General features: G+C 43.0%; 1 protein-coding gene across 2 annotated transcripts; it reads right to left on the bottom strand.

The window, feature by feature from the left end:
* Nucleotides 1-34: 34 nt before the first annotated feature.
* Nucleotides 35-23,017, bottom strand: gprc5ba (G protein-coupled receptor, class C, group 5, member Ba). Of its 2 annotated transcripts, none has more exons than XM_089018645.1 (4): nucleotides 22,550-23,017; nucleotides 8,870-9,895; nucleotides 6,396-6,529; nucleotides 35-2,786 (listed from the first exon to the last, which is right to left on the bottom strand). In XM_089018645.1, exons 2-4 carry the CDS (start codon nucleotides 9,891-9,893, stop codon nucleotides 2,742-2,744), a joined length of 1,203 nt encoding a protein of 400 aa, XP_088874771.1. In that variant the 5' UTR covers nucleotides 9,894-9,895; nucleotides 22,550-23,017; the 3' UTR covers nucleotides 35-2,741. The 2 variants fall into 2 exon arrangements, with proteins under 2 accessions (XP_088874771.1, XP_088874770.1); XM_089018644.1 differs by having other exon boundaries at nucleotides 6,372-6,529.
* Nucleotides 23,018-23,985: the final 968 nt, after the last annotated feature.

The raw sequence follows: 23,985 nt of genomic DNA on the forward strand, positions 1-23,985 counted from the left end.
CCGCTGTCCTGCCTGTTTTCCAGCTCTCCCAGGAGCAACACACCTGATTCAAATGATCAGCTCATCAGCCAGTTCTGAAGCAGCATCAAAATGGTCCTGATGATTTGAATCAGGTGCGTTGCTCCTGGGTGAGCTGGAAAACAGGCAGGACGGCGGCCTTCGAGGACCGACTTTGGACATCCCTGATGTATACCATTTTAGAACCTATTCCTGCAGTCTGTTTCATTGACTCTTGTTTCATTAGTCAGCGATATTAACTTTGCCCCAAGAGCCATGTTCAACCCTGTTCTTTCTTTGATATGAACCCCTGTGACCACGTTTTTTCCCTGTGTTCCTTCAGACAGTTATCTACCCTTTCTGACTGTGTTAAACCCTGCTCCTGTAGCCAATGGTTTCCCATGTTACGATTTCCCAGTTAACCTGTGCCTAATAATAACCTGTGTTCCTGTAGTGTGTGATAAACCCTGTTCCTGTACACTCCATTAACCCTTGTTCCTGTCCCTGTCACTCGTAACCCTAGCGATGTAGCAGGACAAGCAGTGTTTGGGACTGTTGTGCCATCGTTCCTGTTTTAGAACAGCCATTAAAAAAATAAAAAAGAAGCAACAGGCCTTTTCTTAGTCATGTGTCACTATGAGGGCTCCACTGCGCCTGTTTTGATTTTTGTTTCAGCTGTAAATACCATTTCAATCTCATCTCTCTTCTTGCATGAAATGCCACTCATTTGTTTATAGCTATTTCTTTTTCACGTAGATGCACAAAGAAGAAAAACACCATTAACTGGACTAAAAATATTTTTTCCTCCCAAAAAAAACAAAAGTATATAAAATGTTTCAGGAAAGAATGTAAGAGCACACAAATGCATGAATACAAAGCAACCATTTTAAAATAAATGTAAACAAAATTAGCAATTGACAATGTTAAATGATGCACTAAAACCAGTGAATCCCAGCAACTAAGCACTAGTGTGAAAATTAATTTGTATCAATAGCGCCTTTGAATTCAGTCCCAGTCCGGCCTCCCTGTGTGGAGTTTGCATGTTCTCCCCGGGCCCGCGTGGAATTTCTCCGGGTCCTCCAGTTTCCTTCCACATTCCAAAAACACGCATGGCAGGCTGATTGAACACGCAAAAATTGTTCCTAGGTGTGAGTGTGAGCGCGGATGGTTTTTTGTCTCTGTGCCCTGCGATTAGCTGGCAACCAATTCAGGGTGTCCCCCTGGGAGAGGCTCCACCCCCACAACCCTAATGAGGATTAAGCGGTACTGATAATGGATGGATTGTGCTTTGGTTGAACTATCTCTGCCAGCAACGAATAGTGTCATCCACGACAAAAAGATGGCAGAAGATACAATTGACCAATGTGTTGGATTGTCGCCATTCAAACAAGATTAAAATACAGTCATCCTTCATTTATCGTGGGAGTGAAATACCAAACCACCAACACAATACAGCAGATATGCTAAGTAGTAATCATATAGTGTACTTGAAAAAAATCTACATGATCCAATTCATATGTATGTGAGATGTAGTTCCGAAAAAAACATTTTGGTTGTTTCATTAACCCAATTTTGTGATCCTAAGTATATGCAATATACTTACGATCACAAAATTGTCCTTGTGCTTGTTTCGACGCGACTGAGAACTTGCATTGTTAGCAAAAATAAAACATCCCACAATAAGGTGAATGTCTGCTCAGCTCGGAGATGATGTTATGCGCTGGACGCCTTGGATCCCAAAAGCTTCGACTGAATAGGCTAAGATTTTACCAAGTAAAGTCACTAAGACATTGAGACAAACTCACGATTTCAGGGGATTTATGTCTTGGCCCACTCAAGGTCGGGATACACTGGTCTTTAATTAGAGCACGGTCAATTCAAAATGAAATAGTAAACAAGAAATCTGGCTTTTTTTCTTGTATGTATATATACTGTATATACACATCAAAAAAATGAGTATATACACAGCTCCTGCAGCACAATTCGGTGACAGCATGAAATTGAAGCACCGTTGAAATGGGAGACGCTCGTGAAGCGAGTGTCGTCCTCCAGACGCCAGGAGGAAGAGGAAGAGGGCGTCTACCGCTCATTTTCTCTGACGGAAGGAAGGACGATTCCACACTTGCACCACCCCCTCCTCGTTTTGCTGCCTCACACTGCAAATCTGCACCCACGTTGCTCTAAATATAGTGTTGTCGCAGAAACGAATGCGCTCCATTTTTCCCCACCGTGATTCACAAGATTCACCAAGGTCTTAGTCTGGATTCTCGCTTCCAGCGTTTCTGGATTGGTGATGTTATTTTATTGTTTTATTTTTTTTGTGTTGTCACTTTCTGTGTCCATGCAAAAAAAAAAAAACAATGGGTAGAGGAGTGCTTGTTGTTGGTGACATGGTGAGAACTGATGGGGGACAGAGCTAAATGAAGGATGTTCACAGTTTTAAGGGTGCTTACAGTGCTGCAAACAAGCCAAAGAAAAAGCCACGCTGGCTTCATTTTTTTTGGTGTCGCTTTTCTTTCACTGTCTGTTGGTCACAAAGGTTTTCTTTCAACATTTGTGTTGCTTGAAGACATTTAGCTCTGTCCTCCATAGCCTTCCTCTTTTTTACACATAGTATTTGATTTGGCACACAGTCTGTACAGAGTTGAAAGTGGCATCTTTGTCATTTTTTTGGGGGGGGGAGCTTTCCCTTCGAAACTCAGCACAGCCCCCCCCCCCTCGTCATCCGTGCGATCTCCCTCCGCTCACCACAGCTGCCTCCCCGTGTAGGTGGGAGGGGCCGAAGGCACCTGCAGGGTGTGACAACAAAAAGTTGATTTTGGTTAAGTCTGTCAAGCGGTATCATGTGTTTATTGTCAACATGAACCAATCACATTCATCCTCATGGTGAAGGGGGAGGCAACGCACGTCCCTAATCAAGATCAGCCCTTCTAATAGTTGCCTGAAGGTTTTGTGATAAGACTGCATGCCAGGTATTGGAGGCTGTTTATTCCCTCCACTTTGACTAAGGCACAAAATCCATCTGAAAAAAAAATAAACAGTCCCAAGGATGAGCTTAGTTGGACTTTATTGTAGTGATGGAGAATAAGAAGTTATCGTATTTAAAAGTCCCTTGCGTAGATGGCCAACCAACCAATAGGCCCACAGTTAAGGCGCAGATGGCCACAGTAAATCTGAGTGAAACAGACACAGCCCTTTTAAACTGTCATCTTTATCTAGGACAGGGGTTGGGAACCTCTTTGACTAAGAGAGAAATAAAAGTAAAATATTTAGAAATGTTTTTCAGTGAGAGCCACACACACACACACACACACACACACACACACACACACACACACACACACACACACACACACACACACACACACACACACACACACGCACACACACACGCACACACACACACACACACACGCACGCACACACACACACACGCACACGCACACACACAAACACGCAAGCACGGCCTATTATCAACAAAATGTCAGAATGTATAATTTAAAATAACTGTGATCGTACTCACAGTTAACATGAATGGATTTACGTTCCTCGTGATTGTTAAAAATCCAGCCAAACGATCAGAATGAATTTCAACTTGCCGGGTCCATAGGCGAAGTTACTGCTAGCTAGCCTGCACATGGCTCATAAGCTTCCATATACTTCTCACAGAAGTATATTGATGCTAACGTTAAAATGGTGTTACAAACAAAATGGGGTTAAAATGTCACTGACATTCGACTGTTTCATTGATGGTATTGTTTCATTGCAAATTAGAATCAGAACCTTTTCTCTCCTCAAAGGCGAATCCTACGGTGCATCCAAACTTGAAGTGTACTCGACGGGCTCATTTAAAGGGCCGTTTATCTGTTTCAACATGACGGCCAGTATCATTCAATCAAAATTGCGCTTTCCGCCAACCTAGGTCAGTGTCACCCAGTCGAAATTGCGCTTTCCACCAACTGCAGGCCCAACAGGAAATGAACCAGCGAAAAAGCGAGAATATGTATTTAGTTTTATTGGCGAGCCATATGCAAACATCAAAAGAGCCATATATGGCTCGCGAGCCATAGGTTCCCAACCCCTCATCTAGGAGATCTGGCCTTGGACAGAATTTAGGACTTGAAACTCCCTCACAGGAAGAGCTCATTAGCCAGGTTACAAATTTATCAGTTCATGGAAAACACAACCAATTAAAATATCTATGTTTTATTGCTTACAGCTGTTGGTGCTCAGAACGTCCAGAGGTGTGGTATTATAATCAAGAAAATTATGTTTTACTAATGTATCACTTAAATTTGCATATACTCTCAATAAATAGCTTGGCAGAGGGCTGCAGGATTCAGGCGTCTGTCATGAATGACTATGTCTCCTGCCGGCAGTAAAGACAATCTTTCTGGGTCCGAGCCTTCGTCCACAGTGTCCGATCGAACATCTCACCTGTAGGTATGGTGTTTATATTCACGGTGGATCGTGGAAAAAAAAACCCCACCTATGTGCATGTCTTCATTTTCATATGTGCATTTGGGAGGCAGGATTGTTTGGAGCCTTTTAGCAGTCAAAAGACGACACTAAAAATAGTGAAAAGCTGCAATATTTTAGCAGGTGTTGCTTTCACAACTGCGCCGTGCTTGTTGGGTAGTAGCCAAAAAAGCAAAGTCAAAGCAGCCATTCATCGTTTCCAATGGACGCCAGTACAGTTAGCATGACAGTTTATTTACACTCTCCCGTCCCCCGTTAGCGAGACACAAATCAAGGTCAACGGCGTGACCGTTTGTGTCCAAGCTAATCCGTGCACGTGCTAACAAAACGCACACTTCTATGGAAAGGCATTTCAGCAGTGATTCCACCTACTTGATAAACAGCTTGAGGTCAATGTAGTGGTATGCACACAATTCAGTGGCGACATTTGAATAAAATGACTGCGTCTCACTCTGATATGCCATTACTGCACACGAAGACAACTTTGGCTCATCTGCATGCCATGAAACTTTTCGGAACGAGGGTTAATTCAGTGGACAGCTCATCATGTAATCAGGATAGAGAAAAATATTCAAAGTGCGGCCCGGGGGCCAAATGCGGCCCGTGGCCAGTTTTCATCCGGCCCACAGCCTCAGTCATAAAATCAATGTCTGGCCTGCATGTAGAATGAATACATTGGGCAGTAGCGCCTTTACCTGCATGTGCTAAGTACAGCCATCTCGAGGCTCAATTACGAACAGCAAATTAGTAAATGAGTCATTGACTAAATGAGACCCCCCAATATTGTAAAATGGCGATTTTCTAAATGTTTTCAAACATTCTAAAATTGTAATTAACAACTAAAGAATAATTACTTCTCTTTAACTGTTCCAAAAAAGTTAGTGTTTAAACAAAAGTTAAGGAAATATTGAATTGATGTTTTTCAAATGAACCAAAACACATGCTTATTTTAGCTGAAACTAAACTAAAAAAACAAGTGTGAGACACAGACTTCTTCTTTTCCTTTCAGCTTTTCGCTTCAAGGGGTCGCCACAGCGAATCAGTAACCTCCATCTTCAGAGGTATGATACGCAGACTGGTGTGCTGAAATGTATTGAAATTAATTGCAGTTATATGTAAAGTACGCACACCATGGTTGCCCCACCGCTATATTTGTAATCAGAATCAGAATCATCTTTATTGCCAAGTCTGTAGAACACACAAGGAATTTGTCTCCGGTAGAACACGCTGCACTAGTATCATCATCAAAAAATTGCAAAGAGGCACAATACAGTTGTATTTGGGTTACTGTTTAAAGAGTTAATGGCTTGGAGGAAGAAGCTGTTTAAATGTCTGCTTGATTTGGTGCGCATGGATCGATAGCGCCTGCCTGAGGGGAGTAGCTGGAAAAGGTGGTGGGCAGGGTGCGGAGGGTCTAGTATGATTTTCCGCACACTAGTTTGGAGTCTTGCAGTGTGCAAGTCCTTGAGAGTGGGTAGGATGGTTCCAATGATTTTTTCCGCCGTACTCACTATCCGTTGAAGTCAGATTTTAACACACCAAGTATGGCCCCCTTTGCAAAATGACATCACAGCAGGCAGCTATTGGCTCAGATTGCGACCGTCCCAACTCAGGTTTGGTCATGTGACACTGTGATGTCATTTTCAGTCGACGGCAAAATGGCGGCCCCGGGAGATGGATGAAAACGGCAGGATTTTCATTCTGAATTCATATTCCACAAGTGCGGTTTTGAAGGACATTGAAAACCTGCTGAAAGAGCTTTCCATAAGCTTGGCTGTGACATGCAGACACTTGCACCTGAAAGCCTCACTTTGCCAGAATGATCCAGAGACGCACACGTGATGGCGCATGCAGCCCGGTTAGCGGGTGGGAGGGCGGTTGGCTGGCGTGTGTACCTGCGACTGGGAGGATGTACTCACCGCTCCCCCATTCAGGATCATGGTCATCTCGGTGGGTTGGTAGACGTTGCTGCGGAAAGGGGCGCTCGGCCTGGCGCCCGTGTTGTTGTTGTGTTGTCCGCCGCCGCTCGCGCCGCCGCTGCCGCTTCTCAAGCCTAGGAGGAAAAACATTCATCATTTGCTGACTGTGACTGAGATGTCAAACATCGTGAACTGAAAATGTCCAGTAACGATACAATGCAAGCCTCTCTCCTTCACATTCTTCTTGAATTATTTCCATAACCAAGCATGTTAACTTAATGTACTAGTGGGAAATAAAATCAATTTGCTAATAATAATAATAATAATAATAATAATAATAATAATAATAATAATAATAATAATAATAATAATAATAATATTACATTTTAAGCACCTTTCAAAGCTCTCCAGGACACTTTATAGTCACAGACAAGCATTGGTACTATAAAAAATAAAATACAATCACAAATAGAATGCACTAAGTAAAATACAATTATAATTTGTGGCGGGTGCTGATAAAGTGCTGGTCAGACCTCTGGCAATGTTTTTCCCTTCCACGAGGGGAAGGCATTTGCCTTTTGTACAGCTGCCCCCACTTGCAACTCATATGACTCCAGACCCATATAATTTAGGAAGTAACTTTTTGTTCCTGACGAAAGAAGAGAGTGTTAGGTTTCTTACGCTGAATTGAATGTTTATGTAGCGTGAAAACTCAATATTCTGTGGGTCCTGAAATTTGAGTGACAATGACCTTGACACTGAAGTGGAGACACATTTGCACATCATCTGGCAGTGAATGAGTTAATCACAAATAAATAAACTGGTGTCTCTCATCTCATCTCTCATCTCATTTTTCGTACCGCTTATTCCTCATTAGGGTCGCGGGGGTTGCTGGAGCCTATCTCAGCTGTCTTCGGGCACGAGGTGTCATAAAATGTAAATAATGTCGATTCTGATTAATTATAACATAGATTTAATCTAATTTACAACAGATTATTTTATTACAGACAGTGGCACTTTACTTAACACAACTACGTACTAGATTCATTCTTATTTGTGTCTTAAAGGACAACCGACACCATTTTTTTGCTTCGTAACTGACATCAGAAAAACGTTTTATACCATCTAAAATACCCAAAACAGGCAGGATGATATTTTTAGTCAAATGCAAAACACCAATAAAAACGACTTAAAAAACTGAGCTGCAAATTGGGGATTTTCAGAAAGACCCGCCCCCAGTTTGTGACGTCACGCCAAGACGTCTTGCCTTGCTAGAGAATCGAAACAATGGCTTGAGATTCGGAGAAGATGCTTTCTTGTTACTCATCCAGTTATGAATATGATTGAAATAGTTCTGAAGAAGAAAGCATAATGTTTGCAATCGATTAAAGAAGTTATTCCCTGTCAATTTGAGGCATCTGGACAGAAATGTAGCACCCAGAAAATGCAGAAGATGGCACCCAAGCTCCGTTGGAAATGGGCTGATTTGTCTGCTGGGAATTTGTGTCAGCGAATATAAATAGTTGCAACACACAACGATTCGCCATCATGTTAATTATGTTTTCCTTCTAATTTCGCCATCAACACGAAGTTTTCAGACCAAACAAAGTACCGCAAAAGGCATTGTGTGTCGCTTTCTCGGTCAGGGGCGTTCCAGACGTGACGTCATGTCAGGCATCGTCATCAACTCGAAAACAAGACTTCCTGAATATTCAGCATGAGTCTTAAAACGTAAAATATAGCTATATGCGGTGGAATCTTTGCAAAATACGCTCAGTAGAAGTCATTTAAAGTGATTTTACAAATTATGGACACATTATTGCCCGAAGGCGTCGGTTGTCCTTTAAGTGTCAATTCGGTTTGTGGCCAACGGGTGGCACTGTAGGGCCTCGCCTGCAGCTGGACTGGTGTTGGTCGTTTTAATCAGTGGCAGTTTAAAGGACTCCCGGCACAACAATTAAGTGTCGGGTCATTGTTTCACCTTGCATTGTTTCACTCATGGTTTTGTTTGCTACTTTGGACCTTTCTCTTCTGATGACTTTGTTGTTTGAAATTTTGTTCCTGCTGACTTAATTTAATACAATTTGTCAAATGCACCCTGCTCCCCCCTCCTGCCTGCATTTTGGGGTCCATCACCACCACCACCTTGCAAATCTGTTTTCAAATTGGCAAAAAAAATCTATTTTGATAATGGATAATGATAATGGATCTGTTTTTAAATTAGCATTTTTTGGGGAATATTTCTTTCTGTTGTTGAGCAAGGTACTATAATGGATTTTGCTTGTCATTCATGTTTTGTTTGTTGTAATTCTCAAGCAACCAAAAAAGGTGTTATTTGTCATTTGCGTTGAACTGTTTTCCTAGATAATAATCAAGTCTCCTTCAAAAGATGGTGTTACCTTACTCTTGTTTGGTTCTCTGTCGTCAGTGATTCGATTAAAGCGGTGACACTTAAAATTGCGACTGTTTCATACCTGCGGTGTTCTCATCGTTGTATCCGTAGCCTTGGTTCTCCACAAACTGCCTGTGAGAAAGCGGGATGTCCTCGTCAAAGCTGGTCTCCCTCATCCGCGTGGAGTTCTGCGACGTGTCAAAGTAATCCGGCGCGGTGGGCTGCGGCGGCGGCTTCATACACAGGTGCGCCTCGGGAATGGCGTGGAAGATGAGCAGCAGCCAACCCTGGGCCACCAGCGCCACGGCGAGCGCCGGCTCGTCCCACTGCGGCGACTTCCTCAGCCATTCGTTGCCGTATAGGTAGAAGCCCACCCAAGCCACCCAGAGCAGCAGCGAGAGAAGGCAGGTGACCAGCAGCCAGACGGCGTTGCAGCGCCATTGACGCGTCTTGCCGCACAGGGCCAGCGCGGCGGCAGTCAAGGCGGCCAGCAGCAGCGCTAGCACGTAGCTGCAGGCTAGCGAGAAGTCCATGGGCAGGTACTGACAGGCCCCCCGGCCCTCCCTCAGCACGGTAAGGAGGAGCCACTCGGCGGCGATGATGCCCTGGACGGCGCTCAGACCCAACGCCAGGCCCGTCAGGGCGCAGCCGCCGGGGCTGCGGCGCTCGCGTCCCACGCGGCGCAGGCGCACTCCCTGCACCAGCAAGCAGGAGAAGCAAAGGGCAAAGAGGAGACCCCACAGGGCCCGCCGCAGCACGCACAGCGACTCGTCCCGCTCGATCAGGTAGGCGAAGCTCAGGCTGAACAAGCCCGCCACGCCCAGGAGCAGCAGCAGGATGGGCCCCACGCCGCTGCGCTTCTCGGGCTCGCCGATTTGGCGCAGGCGGCACACCAGCACCAAGGCCAGCAGGACGGCCACCAGGGTCCCGCCGGCCGCCACGCCCTCCACCGCCACGCCCCATACGGCGTCCAGGTCGCACAGGAGGGTGTAGGGTCGCCCCAGGCCCCAACCGCAACCTGTGGGGAGCGCCTCCGGGTCCTCGGGATCTTGACCCACAGCCCCGCCGGTGAGCAGCAGCAGGATCGGGACCAAGGGGAATTCCATTTCTTTGAACAACAACAAAAATCAAGACAAGAAAGAAGTAAGTCAGGGGAAAACGTTCCTAAACGCTCGTAAATGCCGTAATAAAATTGGAGCGAGGAGCAGCGGCGACCGCGTGAAGCTAAGCTTGCAGAAACTCGTGAAATACTCCAGACGCAGTTTTTGACCCGAAAGAGCTCAATTGGAACTTTTATGATCCTTTAAAAGGCCAATTCACCACATTCGCGACCACAAAAAGAGAGAAGTCGATTGCAAATCTGAACTCCGTTTTAGCCATGCTGGCATGCTTTTATAACCGACAACATACAACAAGGTTACTTTTACAGTCTTTATCCCAAATTGTAATTTTGGCATGTTTCTCATCGGAAACAGCACAAAAAAAAAGCAGATTCATCTTTTTTGGGATTGAAAACCAATCAGCCATTTCCAAAATGGCCTCGCAGATGACACGTCGTCCATGTGACACAGCTTTTCAATGACATGATACTCCTTCAAGATGAGGTTATAAAACTGAACTAAGTTGTTTGGAAGGACAAACTAGTTATCTTTTAAGACCTTGGAAAAAGACGTTTTGGGACCAAATGCCCAGACTAAAAACAAAACAGAGTGCCAGAACCAAGCACTCAAGTCTTGTTTTGCCACCTCTGGCAAAACAAGGCTCTAAAATGCATAGTGCATATTCATGTGTATCCAGTCGTCATGGTAAAATGAGGCGTCATGAAGAAATGAGGCTTTCTATCCAAATGGTTCGCTCCTGGGCCAATGCATCATGAGGCCTCATTTGTTCTATTGCGCCATTACGAGGAAAATAAATGTCATGAAAGAGAGAGTGATGAAAATGATGCCATGGATTTGATGGGCTCAAAATGGATGGTAGAGGATGAGGGCTAACAAAGAAAAAAAAAATAAGATGGCAGGATTCTCACATGTATCTCAGAATTCAGACTTTAAAGTGAGAATGCTCAATTGAACGTCAGCATTAACAATAAACAATTTACTGTACATGGTCTTTTTTTGGGGGGCTAAAAACGCCTTACTATCAGTGGTTGCTTTTTTTCGGGCTAAGAACAACTTTTTTTTGCTAAAAATGGCATCCTCTACATGGTCTTCTTTGGAGGGCTAAAAATGACAAACTATATATTGTCATTTTTTGGGGGGGATTGAAAACGGCTTAGTATAAATGGTCGTTTTTTTCCTAAAAACGCCTGACTGCATGGTTGGTTTTTTTCGTATAAAAAAAAAAAAACGCCTTAACTTACATGGTTGTTTTTTTCGGGCTAAAATGCCAAACTATACATATTGTATTTTCTGGGATAAAAACACCTTCATATACATGGTTGTTTCTTTTTTTGTCTAAAAACGCCTTGCTATATATACACGGTCGTTTTTTTGGTCCCCAAAAGCATTTTCCCATGGTCCTTTTTGTGTCTCAAAAAACGCCTGACGATAAATGCTGGTTTTATTCAGCTTAAAAACAGCTGACAATACAAGACATTTTAGTTTTTAGTTTTTTTTTTTTTTTTAATTTGGCAAAAAAATTGCAAGAAAACGGTCCTTTATTCCTTTGGGCACAAAACCCACCACCCTACCCACTCTCGAGGACTTGCACACTGCAAGAATCCAAACTAGGGTGCGGAAAATCATACTGGACCCTCCGCACCCTGCCCACCACCTTTTCCAGCTACTCCCCTCAGGCAGGCGCTACCGATCCATGCGCACCAAATCCAGCAGACATTTAAACAGCTTCTTCCCCCAAGCCATTAACTCTTTGAACAGTAGCCCAATTGAACTGTATAGTGCCTCTTTGCAAATTTTTGATGATGATACTAGTGCAGCGTGTTCGACTGGAAACAAATTCCTTGTGTGTGCTACAGACTTGGCAATAAAGATGATTCTGATTCTGATAGATGCACATTTTTTGTCAAGATGGCCAAGACCTGGATTATAACACTGCACCACAGCACTGCTAAAATGACATGCTAACCAGTCACCCACAGTGGTGCTGCTTCACACAACCCATAACTAACAACCAAAAAGTTCTTCATATACAGATGTGTTCAAAAACAGCAAAAAATAAACGTCATGCCAAGTGTCCAGACCAGACATGGGCAAACTACGGCCCGCGGGCCGTATCGTTCGGCTTTTCAATCCGGCCCGCTGAATTTGCCCAAATCATAGTACAAACAGTGTCTAAAACTCATGACAAAAAGCTAGCGAACAACAGGGCAGTTAACTGAAAAGTTGCCTGCCCCATTTTTCACAACTTGAAGCAAAATGAGACCAACCCCATTAAAAAACATTGTCACAAAGTATAATTGTGTTTTTTTTTAATCAAGAATGCACCAACTACAAATGCTACCTTGCTTAATCTACAGCAAATGTGCATGGCTGTAAATTTTGCTACAGTAGTCAATTGTCATTGAGGTGCACAATGCAACGTTTGCATTGATTCCTACGAGCCACTAAGCCCCTTTCATGAGTCTCACGTACACTTTACAGTCAGGGTTTAATGTAAATTTACGTTTTGTAGCGTCACATATGTTGTTAGCTTCTTTTGAATCTTTCTTCTAGTCTGAGGTTCTGTGCATCTATTTTGGAAAATGACATGCAATTGCACGACTTTGTAACGCTTGCGAAAGTCCGGAAGAAAGAAGCAGGCTTCTGATTGGCTGCCGAGCCGAGTATGCAAATTTCAACTGCAGGTAGTCTATGTTTGTGTGCTCGGCGACGGTACACGTGTATTGTTTGCGCGTGAAGGCGAGGGCGTCAGTGAGGAGTTTGTTGAGCGCGCGGTCAGGACAAACCATCTATGATTTGGCGGAATTTAACACAAGTAGGTATTATTGAGCTTGAATATTTCGTTGTGTAATAATATGTTTTGAATGTTGAAAGTGATTCCATTTTTCAATAAATGTTGATTTCTTAACTTTGCCCCTTCGATGGAAACTTATTAAAAACAGAAGCAATCTTGATAAATCACAGTGCATATGTTATTTTAATCTATTTCCATTTCCTGCTCCAAGTATCTGCAAAATAGTATGTAAACGCCATATTCCTTGAGACAAATTTATTAACTGATCAGGGATATTTTTCACATTTGAAAGACAGTTAATAAATTGGGTTGTAGTGTTCTTACTGTGCTATGAGGTTTGTACATACTACATTTAAAGGACAACCGGCACCATTTTTTGTTTTTGTTTCCCACTGACATCAGAAAAACGTTTCATAGCATCTAAAATACCCAAATCAGGCAGGCTGATATTTTTAGTTAAATGAAAAACACCAATAAAAATGACTTCAAAATGAATCCGGAAATGGTCAGTTTCAGAAGGTCCCACCCCTCTGTTCGTGACGTCACGCCAAGACGTCTTGCCTTGCTCGAGAATCAAAACAATGGCTTCAGATTCGGAGAAGATGTTTTCTTGTTCTTGTTCTTCTGAAGAGGAAAGCATAAATGTTTGCAATTGATTCTAGGAGTCCTCCCATATCAATTCGAGCCGTCAATGACAGCAATGTAGCACCCAGAAAAAGCAGAAGATTGCGCCCAAGCTCCGTTGGAAATGGGCTGATTTGTCAGCTGGGAATTTGTGTCAGCGAATATCAAATAGTTGTCTTGGTGCAACACACAACGATTCACCATGTCGTTATTTATGTGTTTTTCTTCTAATTTCGCCATCAACACGGATCAACACGAAGTTTTCAGACCAAACAAAGTACCCAAAATGCATTGTATGTCGCTTTCTCGGTCAGGGGCGGTCCAAACGTGACGTCACATGGGGATCGTCATCAACTCGAAAACAAGACTTCATGAATATTCAGCGCAAGTCTTAAAACGTAAACTATAGCTATATGCTGTGGAATCTTTGTAAAATACGCTCAGTCGAAGTCATTTGAAGTGATTTTATAAATTATGGACATAACTTGTTCAGAGTATTTCCGGCCCAAACACTCCCTCCAAATGCTCCTGGCCCGGCCCCTCTGTCAAATTTTAGAACCCAATGTGGCCCGCGAGTCAAAAAGTTTGCCCACCCCTGGTCCAGACTGTCACCATGACCTGGATTCAATCCCTGAACATTACTGCTCTCAATCTCACGCACTAACCAATGGACCAGAGTGGGACTTGTGTTTCTTGTTTATAAGTAACAACCAAAAAAGGTCTTCATATACAACATTTTGAAAAAAAGCCTTGACCTGCAAAGTATGCGGCTGCAGGGATAGACTTGGATTCCAACTTCCACCTTTGCTATGTTAAGCCGATGTATTAACCAGTGGACCAAAGTGGCTGTTTCTTATTGAGCTTGTACTGTAAGTAACAACCCATGTCATCACATATACATGGCCATTCAAAAAAGCTTGACATGTAAACTTTGCAGAAGAACGAAGACCTGGACTGGGTGACAAACACCTTACGATACAAGGTTGTTATTTTTTTGTCCCAAAAAAACGCCTTACGAAACATGGTGATTGTTTTTTTTTTTTTTTTTTTTTTTTTTTTTGGGGGGGGGGGGGTATTCGGCATTAGGCAAAACAACGGCTTACAAAATATGGTCATTTACTCTTTTGGGCACAACACTCCCAATGATACATGCACATTTTTTTTTTGGTTAGATGGCACCACAACACCACTGCACTGATAATCCAACCAACAAACTAAGTAGTCAGCCACAGTGGTGCTGCTTGACTCACACCATCATTAACAACCAAAAAGTTATTCATATAAAGATTTATTCAAAAACAGTAAAAAAAGACATGCTAACTGTTCGGATAGTCTCCAAGACCTGGATTTAAACTCTGAACATCACTGCTGTTAATTCTAAGGCAAAAAAATGACTTCGACACCCCTGCTCTACATGGTTGGTTTTTTTTCCTGCTAAAAACGCCTTACTCTACATCACAGGTGTCAAAGTCAAGGCCTGCGGGCCAAATCCGGCCCGCCACATCATTTTTTTCGGCCCGCGAAAGCAAATCAAACTTGTTAAATTCCATGATGATTGCTAAAATCTGAGCCAAAATGTCATATTTTTGGATGTCAACCACAATAAAAGTCATTATTCTTGACTTCAGATTTGAAAACAAGTTATTCATTAATTTTCTGTGCTCTCTATATGTAATATTTGAAGGGATTTAAACATTCTAATGGGTTCCCCAAATTCATAACGGCCCTTGAGAGGAAACCATAACTACAATGTGGCCCGCGGCAAAAAATGACTTTGACACCCCTGCTCTACATGGTCATTTTTATTCGGGCAAAATATGCCTTACTATACATGGTCATTTTTTTCAGGCTAAAAAGGCATTACTCTACATCAGGGGTGTCAAAGTCATTTTTTGCCGCGGGCCACATTGTAGGTATGGTTTTCTCCCGAGGGCCGTTATGAATTTGGGGAAGCCATTAGAATGTTTAATCCGATCCACATATTACATATAGGGCACACAACAAATGAATGAATAACTAGTTATCAAATCTGAAGTCAAGAATAATGACTGTTCTTGTGGTTTATATCCAAAAATATGACATTTTGGTTAAGAATTTAGCAAGCATCATGAAATTTCATACGTTTGATTTGCTTTCGCGGGCCGAAAAAATTGATGTGGCGGGCCGATTTGGCCCGTGGGCCTTGACTTTGACACCTGTGATCTACATGGTTGTTTTTTTCTGGCTAAAAGTTTGGTGTTCATCCGCCGAAAACTAGTCCGCCAGTCACCTGGCGCTGTATGGTTCGGTTCGTCCACCGAAAACTAGTTCGTATGCAAGATTATATTCTCGCGAATTTAATGTTCGTCAAGCGAAAAGTTTATGAGCCGCTCTTTAGCTGCTAGAGCGTTCGTAAGCTGAGGTATCACTGTACATCAGGGTTCTCAAACTCCGGTCCTCGAGGGCTACAGTCCTACATGTTTTCCAAGTTTCCCTGTTGCAATGCACCTGAGGCTGTGTTGCAACAGATGTGTTGCAACAGGGAGACTTGGAAAACATGTAGGACTCCCGCCCTCGAGGACCGGAGTTTGAGACCCTTGCAGTCTCCATGGACGTTTTTTTTTTCTCGGGTGTATCCCTCATGCAGCCTTAACACCCACTAAAACTCCAATGCCTGCCCCCTACAACCTCCCCTCACCTCACATACCCTGCTGAACCAAAGATGAGTCATCAAAACACACAAAGGGAAACCAAAGCGGTGGTCTGTTTTTTGCACGCCACCTTCACATTCAAGACGCACTTGAGCTCCTCCGAAGCGCTGTTATCCTGGCCAGCCCCTCCGGTAACCATGGTTACCTTCCCCCCATTTTGACGGAGACGAGAGAGCGCTCGCTCGTCCGTATTAAGCGGAGACGACAGCTCCTTCTCTGTCTCATGTTTTCCTTTTGAATTCAGCCCTGCTCTTCGTCTTTGTCACCTTATAATGAGTGAGTAAGAAGAACACAGTGAGGACCCTCACAACATGAGGCAGGAAGACCTTGCCCCCCCCCCCAGCTCCATTATGGGCCTGTGTCACACTGTCACTCCTCACACAGATGGTTGCTCCTGCTGCAGGATGGACACACACACACAAACACACGTACACACACAGGAGCCTGTGGCAACACATGTAATCACATGCGAGCAATCACGTGTAAAGATCACAAATCAAACCTTTCACGCAAACATAAGAATTCACACAATTCTTTTTTTTTGTCGAATGTGAGTCACAATGTAGAAATATTCGATGTTCACAATATTTGTAAGTACAGTGGGGCTTCGGTTTACGAACACCTTGCCTTACGAAATTTTTGGTTTACGAATGTCAAATTTATGGAAATTAAACCTTGGATTAAGCACTACTTTTCGGGATACACACGGAGCGCCGCCTCACCACGGCTGGCGGAGTAATCTTCGGCGGAAGAACACCAAAGCACACGACCGAACAGTGCCCCAGCCGGTCTACCTTTCCACACCCCCTTTCTGTGAGTGCACGTGTCAATCGTCCCCAAGGATTGTTTTACAGATACTTTTGCTCTTATGGGACTGAAAAAGACCCCACCACAGGCTTGTGTTTAGCCGAAGAAGACACAAAACAAAATTACAGTCGAGGAGAAGAAGGAGATCATTGAAAAACACAAATGAGGTGTACGTTTGTCTGATTTAGCGGCCCAGTACGGATATGCTAAGTCCACCATTGCTACCATCCTTCGCAACAGAGACGTTATTAAAGTTGTGTGTGTTGCACGGCAAATTCACTCTGATATCGTCATGCGGCAACCTGGAAGTTCGCTGTTTATTTATGATTTTAAAGCAAGCAACGGATCATTACTCGTCATGGTGAGACAGCCAGTTCTGACAGTAAAGATGCCGAAGCCTACAAGGGATCATTCCTTGAAATGGTGAAAGAAGAATGCTACGTACCTCAGCAAGTATTTAATGCAGATGAGACTGGCCTTTTTTGGAAAAAGATGCCTCACCGGACTTTCATGACACAGGAAGAGAAGCCTGAACCCCATTCCATCAAGCCATCAACGACCATCACAAAGGTAAATAAAACGACTTTATTATATAGTACAGGACGTCTGTGTAAAGATGTTTCAAACAAGTACAGATGACGGCTGAAGACACCTTTTCATCGATATACAGTGCAGTGTATTTCTTTCATTACAATACGATAGAACATTTATTATACATAAGGTATATTGTTCGTAGTTTAAAGGCTTATTTAGTTGAAAATTATATTTTATGGAGACATGGGAACAGATTATTCTCATTTTAATGGTTTCCTATGGGAAATTAAGTTTTGGGATACACATTTTTCTGTCTGGGAACCAATTAAGTTCGTAAGCCAAGGGCCGACTGCAGTTTATTCATTGAACCAAAGATGAGTCCAGTGTAGTTCCATGTTGTACCACAATATGCCGGGCAGCATTGACAACAAATGGAAGATTTGCAGTGTAAATCACAGCAAGAAGAAGAAGCTTGCTTTCTTCTTTTAATTTTTGTGTTCTATCACACTTGTTGTATGTGTTTTTTTTGTCTGTATGTGTTTTAAATAGTGTTTCTTGGAAGGTTGACAACTACTGAGGCATTAATGTTATTTTTCTTTCGCCTGCCAATTGCGTTTCATATATGTTAGCATTAAAGGACAACCGACGTCTCCGGACAAGTTGTGTCCCTAATTTGTAAAATGGCTTCAAATGACTTCTACTGAGCGTATTTTAAAACAATTCCACCGCATATAGCTATATTTTACGTTTTAAGACTCGCGCTGAATATTCAGGAAGTCTTGTTTTTGAGTTGGTGACGAGTCCGTACGTGACGTCACTAAAGGAACGCCCGCTGACTGAAAAAAAAAGACACATTGTAGCAGTCCTTCCATCACGTCAATGTATTTTGCTGTATTGTTTGGTCTGAAAACCTGGTGTTGCACCCAAAAGCCGCCAGAAGAGGGCGAGCAAGCTCCATGTAAGGAATTTATCAGCCTGTGGAAACGGAGGTGGCCACAGGAGGTCGCCATTTTGTGCCTCTTTTCTGGTGATCGTTTCTCCCCAATGTTGCCTCAAAATTGCACGGAATAAATGCTTTAATCGATTGCAAACATGTATGCTTTCCTCTTCAGAACTATTTGAATCATATTAATAACTGGAGGTGTAACAAGAAAGCATATTCTCCGAATCTGAAGCCATTGTTTTAATTCTCAAGCAATGCAAGATATCTTGGCGTGACGTCACAAACTGGGGGTGGGACTTTCTGAAAATGCCCAAAGCTCAATTTTTTTGCAGATTTTGGACACTTTAAGTCATTTTTATTGGTGTTTTGCATTTGAATAAAAATATCATACTGCGTGTTTTGGTTATTTTAGATGCTATAAAACGTTTTTCTGATGTCAGTTAAGAAACAAAAAAGTGACGTCGGTTGTCCTTGAAGCTAAAGCGCTCTCTGTTTGACGGAGGGTGGTTTGATGCTTCTGCCTCAAGAGTTGAGACGTTCTAGGTTCAGTATTGATCGCTCTCTGTTTATTGAGGACAAGGATGATATAGGAAATGGGTGGGTGGATCATTTCTGTCCACCAACCTTTTTTTTTTCATTACAAAATGTATCATATTCATTTCCCTCCTCCATGTGAAAGCCTGTTATTTTTTTGTTCTTCCAACAACATGTCTCCTCTGCATCTCCGTACCAATGACATAGCTCTTTTACCTTGCCGTCTCCTCTCTTCCATTTTAGCCCCCCACCCCCACCCCCCTTGCTCTTCCTCGCCTCCATTCTGTGCATCTTATGTAACGGAAGGAAGGATCCAGCTCCTGCCAGTTGTGGGGCTGCTGCGACAACCATGCCGCAGAAGCTCGTGTTGGAAATGACTCTCCATCCACCAAGCAGGAATTCCATTTGACATTTGACCTTTGAGCTTCCTCTGTTGTTCTGAACTTTTTACTTTTTCTGCTATCTAGGGCAAGAATAACATGTGTTGGAGCAAATGACACAAAATCCTTTTTCTTAGTCATAGATCTGCTGACAGGACACATGCTTGTTGGGAGGGACTTTTCCAAACAACAGCGCCGTTGTTGGTGTGGTCGCAGTTTGTCCCCTTTCGGACAGCTCACAGCTAACAAAATGCAGTACAGTGTCGTTTGTCACTCCACTTCCTCGGTAAAAATCATCTGTGTCTGTCCCATCCTTTTCATCCTCAAGTGATATATGATGCAATAAAAGAGTCAAAGTTGGAGATGAATTTGTAGTCCTCGAGGATGGTAAGGGGAGTGGATCAACTGGATGATGGAAGTCAACATGCGGAAAGTAAAAGTAGACTTGCCAGTGTCTTCGAGGCATCTCCGATTGGCCTAATTAGGTCTCATTAGCATGGGACGGAGGCTCGCAGCAGGAACATATGCTAATTGACTTGGCAATTAAAAGTGCCAGTGATTAATACTTCCCTTCTCCTTCACATAAACACGTAATGTGGGTTGTCAGATGGGGTTTGATGGTGTGTGTGGCTGTGTGTGTGTGCGTGTGTGTGTGTGTGCGAGAGAGAGAGAGAGAGAGAGAGAGAGAGAGAGAGAGAGAGAGAGAGAGAGAGAGAGAGAGAGAGAGAGAGAGAGAGAGAGAGAGAGAGAGAGAGAGAGAGAGAGAGAGAGAGAGAGAGAGAGAGAGAGAGAGAGAGAGAGAGAGAGAGAGAGAGAGAGAGAGAGAGAGAGTGTGTGTGAGTGCGAGGGATGCTGGAGGAGCATCTGATATAGTCCGAAATAGACTACAAGTCATGCTCTCAGCCGAGGGGGTCATATGTCGTCATTCCTTTTCACGGTATATCAATATCCAACTCACACACACAAGTGACGGCAATTGATTTGCAAAAGACTGTTAAGATCATAAACGATGGGAGCTGCCAGCGAAGACCAAAAGTGCGTGCGCGGGCGATGATGTGTATCCGTGTTACCGACTGGAACGTCCAGATTTGTCATTTTTTTCATCACTTGTTATACGACACGAATATTCCAGCCTTGAGGAACGTATGTTACCAAGATAGAGCTGATATATCAGCAGGATTTTTTATTTATTTATTTATCTATCTATTTATTTATTTATTTATTTATTTATTTTATTTGTGTATTTATTTATGTAGCTATTCATTCTTTATTCTTCTTATTATTATAATTATTATTATTATTGTTGTATTTATTTATTTGTTTATTTAGTTTCGGTGAAATGTTAGAAAAACAACAATAGTAGTCAGCAACAAACATTTCAAACAATTTTACATGCTAAATCAGTTTGTTTTTTTTCCTGGTGCTCTCTACTATCTTTGTGACTTCTTTTTTCCATGTATATGTTAGCTGTCCATGTTAGCGCTTTGTTACAGCTTCTGCTGTTGTTAAAGCGCTATATAAATCAATATGTATTGTATTGTATGTATTGTATTGCACCTTTGTGTGTGCATTTCTGTGAAGATTCTATGTGTTCGGGTGTGTGTTTCTGTGATCTGTTTGTGTATGTGATCAGCATGTGTGTGCGTTTGGGGATTGGGTTGACGCATGGATATAAATGGAAAGGGGAAGCAGGGACATTCCCGTTAACAAAAAAAAAATGTCTTGGCGTACAGTCCACACATGCGCCCACACTATAAGATACACACATACACGTTACGGACACATACAAATCCTACAGTGCACTATCACCATCCTTCATAGTTGCTACTTACCATCATGTCAATCGCCGATTAAGTCCTCAGTGAACATATCCCACATACTTTTAGGTGTTAAGAAGTCAAAGATTCAAAACCCTAACTTGAGGACTACGAGGCAGCGCCCATGATGTCCACAGATTAATCCAATTTCATACAGATACAGATACATCATACATGTTTTCATCGAAATCTCGCTGGTGTGGCCATCTTAGAGTGTCTCGTTGTTGACTATGCAATGAGAAGAAGATTACAAAAATTACAAAGTGCAATGTGACAGCCGTGTTGGAAAAATGTTTTCGAATAGCTCAATAAAGTGGGACATTATGTACTGAAGGAGTAATGCTCTAGAAAAATGTTTTATTTATCTAGCAAACCAGCTGTCTAGCTATCTATCTAGCTAGGTATCTATTACATATTACATATCGATTAGCTAGCTATCTAGTTTTCTATCTATTTGAGTTACTTTCGGGTTGAGTGAACACTGGCATGTGTGGCTGCCACTGCTCACCCAGAGAAAAACTTATCCTGTGACTGTAAAATGACCTTTTGTGTTTTAAAAAGGCGCTTGTAAATTAAACGTATTATTATTATTATTATTATTATTTCTGCAATTTCCAGTGGGAAAAGGTATTCTACACGCAGAGACACGGGATGTGGACCAGCGTGGCAGAGCCAATTTCAACCTCAAGAGTTGTCCACGCAACCTCCTTGTCCACACAATCATGACACTTTTTACTAGCATGTGGGTCACTAGTGTCAAAGTCAGGGCCCGGGGTCCACATCAGGCCCTCCACATCAATGTTTTCAGCCCACGAAAGCAAATCAAACTTGTGAAATTCCATGATGCTTGCTAAAGACCGAACCAAAATTTCATTTTGCCGTATGTAAAGCACAATAATAGTCATTATTCTTGACTTCAAATTTGAAAACTAGCTCTTCATTCATTTGTTGTGTGCTCTATATGTAATATGTGGAGGGGATTAAACATTCTCATGGTTTCCCCAAATTCATAACGGCTGCCATGAGGAAACAGTAACTACAATGTGACCCTGGGCAAAAAAATGACTTTTACACCCTTGTGTTACAGAATGCTCTTTTTCCAGCACACACCCCCAACCAGTTCCTTTCCTCATGACAATGTCTGCCACATGCAGGCTCCCGAGGGCATTCCAGAAGAGCGTTTGTTTCAGGCGGCATTGTTACAAACGTGTGTGTGCCTGGAATAAAGAATGACACCTCACCTCCTAACAATGATGGAGCGCTTTGCACTCCCCAAAATAAACTAACGTGTGGTGGGGGAGGGGGTGAAACTGGATCACGCCAGAGCTTTACACCAAGATCCCTTTTTTTTTTTTTTTGGGGGGGGGGGGGGGATCGGGGGTGATGCTGAATGCATCAATCCAAAACAACAACAAATCATTTGGGCTTCATGCAGTCTTATACCCCCCACCCCCACCACCTTCTACCCCAATGCATCCGTCATGAGCAATTTATGGTGACATGAGGAACACCACCGACCTTTTATTTTGTTAATCGAGTAGTAGATGGAGTAGCAAGTAGATCCTCGGGTGGGTGGACGAGTGTTGTGGGGTGCTGTGCGCAGCGTCGATCAGACTCCGTGCTCCAAATGTCACATTTCGGAAAAAAACCTCGTCGCCCGCTTCGACTATCCTCAACCACACGCGCGCCGTCGGCGCAGATGCTTCCGACTGCCTCGCTTACGGAACCAGCGGTGGTCTAATAGCAGATGTCCAGCGACTCCGCTGACCCCTGCAGCCGCGGTTGTGTCCCGACAGGTCCGACACTGACGAGGGTGGTTATTTCTTTTTCTACCCGTCTCCCTGCCAATCAAATCCTTTGCTTATGCATCTTGAGGAAAATAAAGCAAGGAAGCCTTGCTAGTCCGGTTCAAGTCCAGTTCGACACTCGTTGCCGCTCAACGACTGAGCGCCACGCAAAAATTGCGATCCGAATAAAGCGCTTGAAGATTAGCCCACGGCACCCCCCAACCCCGCCCCCACGCCGCCTTTCCGCCTCTGCGCATGTTCACACACACACACACACACACACACACACACACACACACACACACACACACACACACACACACACACACACACACACACACACACACACACACACACACACACACACACACACACACACACACACACACACGAACACAACACACACACACACACACACACACACACACACACAACACACACACACACACACACACACACGTAAACGCACCGAGAAGACAAATTCACTCCATGGTGTTGGAGATGAATTTGAAATGACTGATTTGCCGCCCACACCACCGTTACTCCTCTTTCTTTATATTTGGTTATATTTGTTAACGCACGCGCAGTCAGGTTCATATATTGACACGCACGATTTGGGGAGTGGTGATAAATTCCATAATTGTATTTTCCCCCCTTGGTCACAATTTAGCATCGATATGTCTGATTGATTGATTGATTGATTGATTGATTGATTGATTGATTGATTGATTGATTGATTGATTGATTGATTGATTGATTGATTGACAAATTGTCAGATGAGTGACAGATGTAAAGAATCAATGGAAGATTGGGGATACAGTTTCTCACCTTGTGTAGTGTTATAATAATTTTTATTTCATTTTGATTGTTTTTTTTTATTGTACACATTTTAATTAGTATTTGAGCCAGTTAGTTTTTGCTTAGGTTTGATCTTTTTGGAAAATATTTCATGTTAATTATCAATGGCTTTCATGGTATTATTATTGATGAAAAGGTTTCTTCAGCCGTCATCTGTACTTCTTTGAAGGTGTTGGACATTTCGCTTCTTATCCAAGATGCTTCTTCAGCGAACTACAGTCTTACTGGTAGTTTCGGCCCTATATTTATATATCCCTACTGTCCAGGCATGGCGGAGCCGGACTATGCTATGATAGGTGCCTGCTCTCT

Source organism: Hippocampus bargibanti, linkage group LG17 (assembly GCF_051943395.1).
Source record: "Hippocampus bargibanti isolate YZ-2025 linkage group LG17, ASM5194339v1, whole genome shotgun sequence".
Taxonomy (NCBI): Eukaryota; Metazoa; Chordata; class Actinopteri; order Syngnathiformes; family Syngnathidae; genus Hippocampus; species Hippocampus bargibanti.

Bases quoted from the DNA above. Each gene is read 5' to 3' on its own strand.
- gprc5ba (XM_089018644.1), bottom strand. From the start codon at position 9,893: ATGGAATTCCCCTTGGTCCCGATCCTGCTGCTGCTCACCGGCGGGGCT. The intron at 6,530-8,869 runs GTATGAAACAGT...TTTTCCTCCTAG, and splicing joins CAACGATGAGAACACCGCAG to GCTTGAGAAGCGGCAGCGGC. The intron at 2,787-6,371 runs GTACACACGCCA...CACACCCTGCAG, and splicing joins GTACATCCTCCCAGTCGCAG to GTGCCTTCGGCCCCTCCCAC.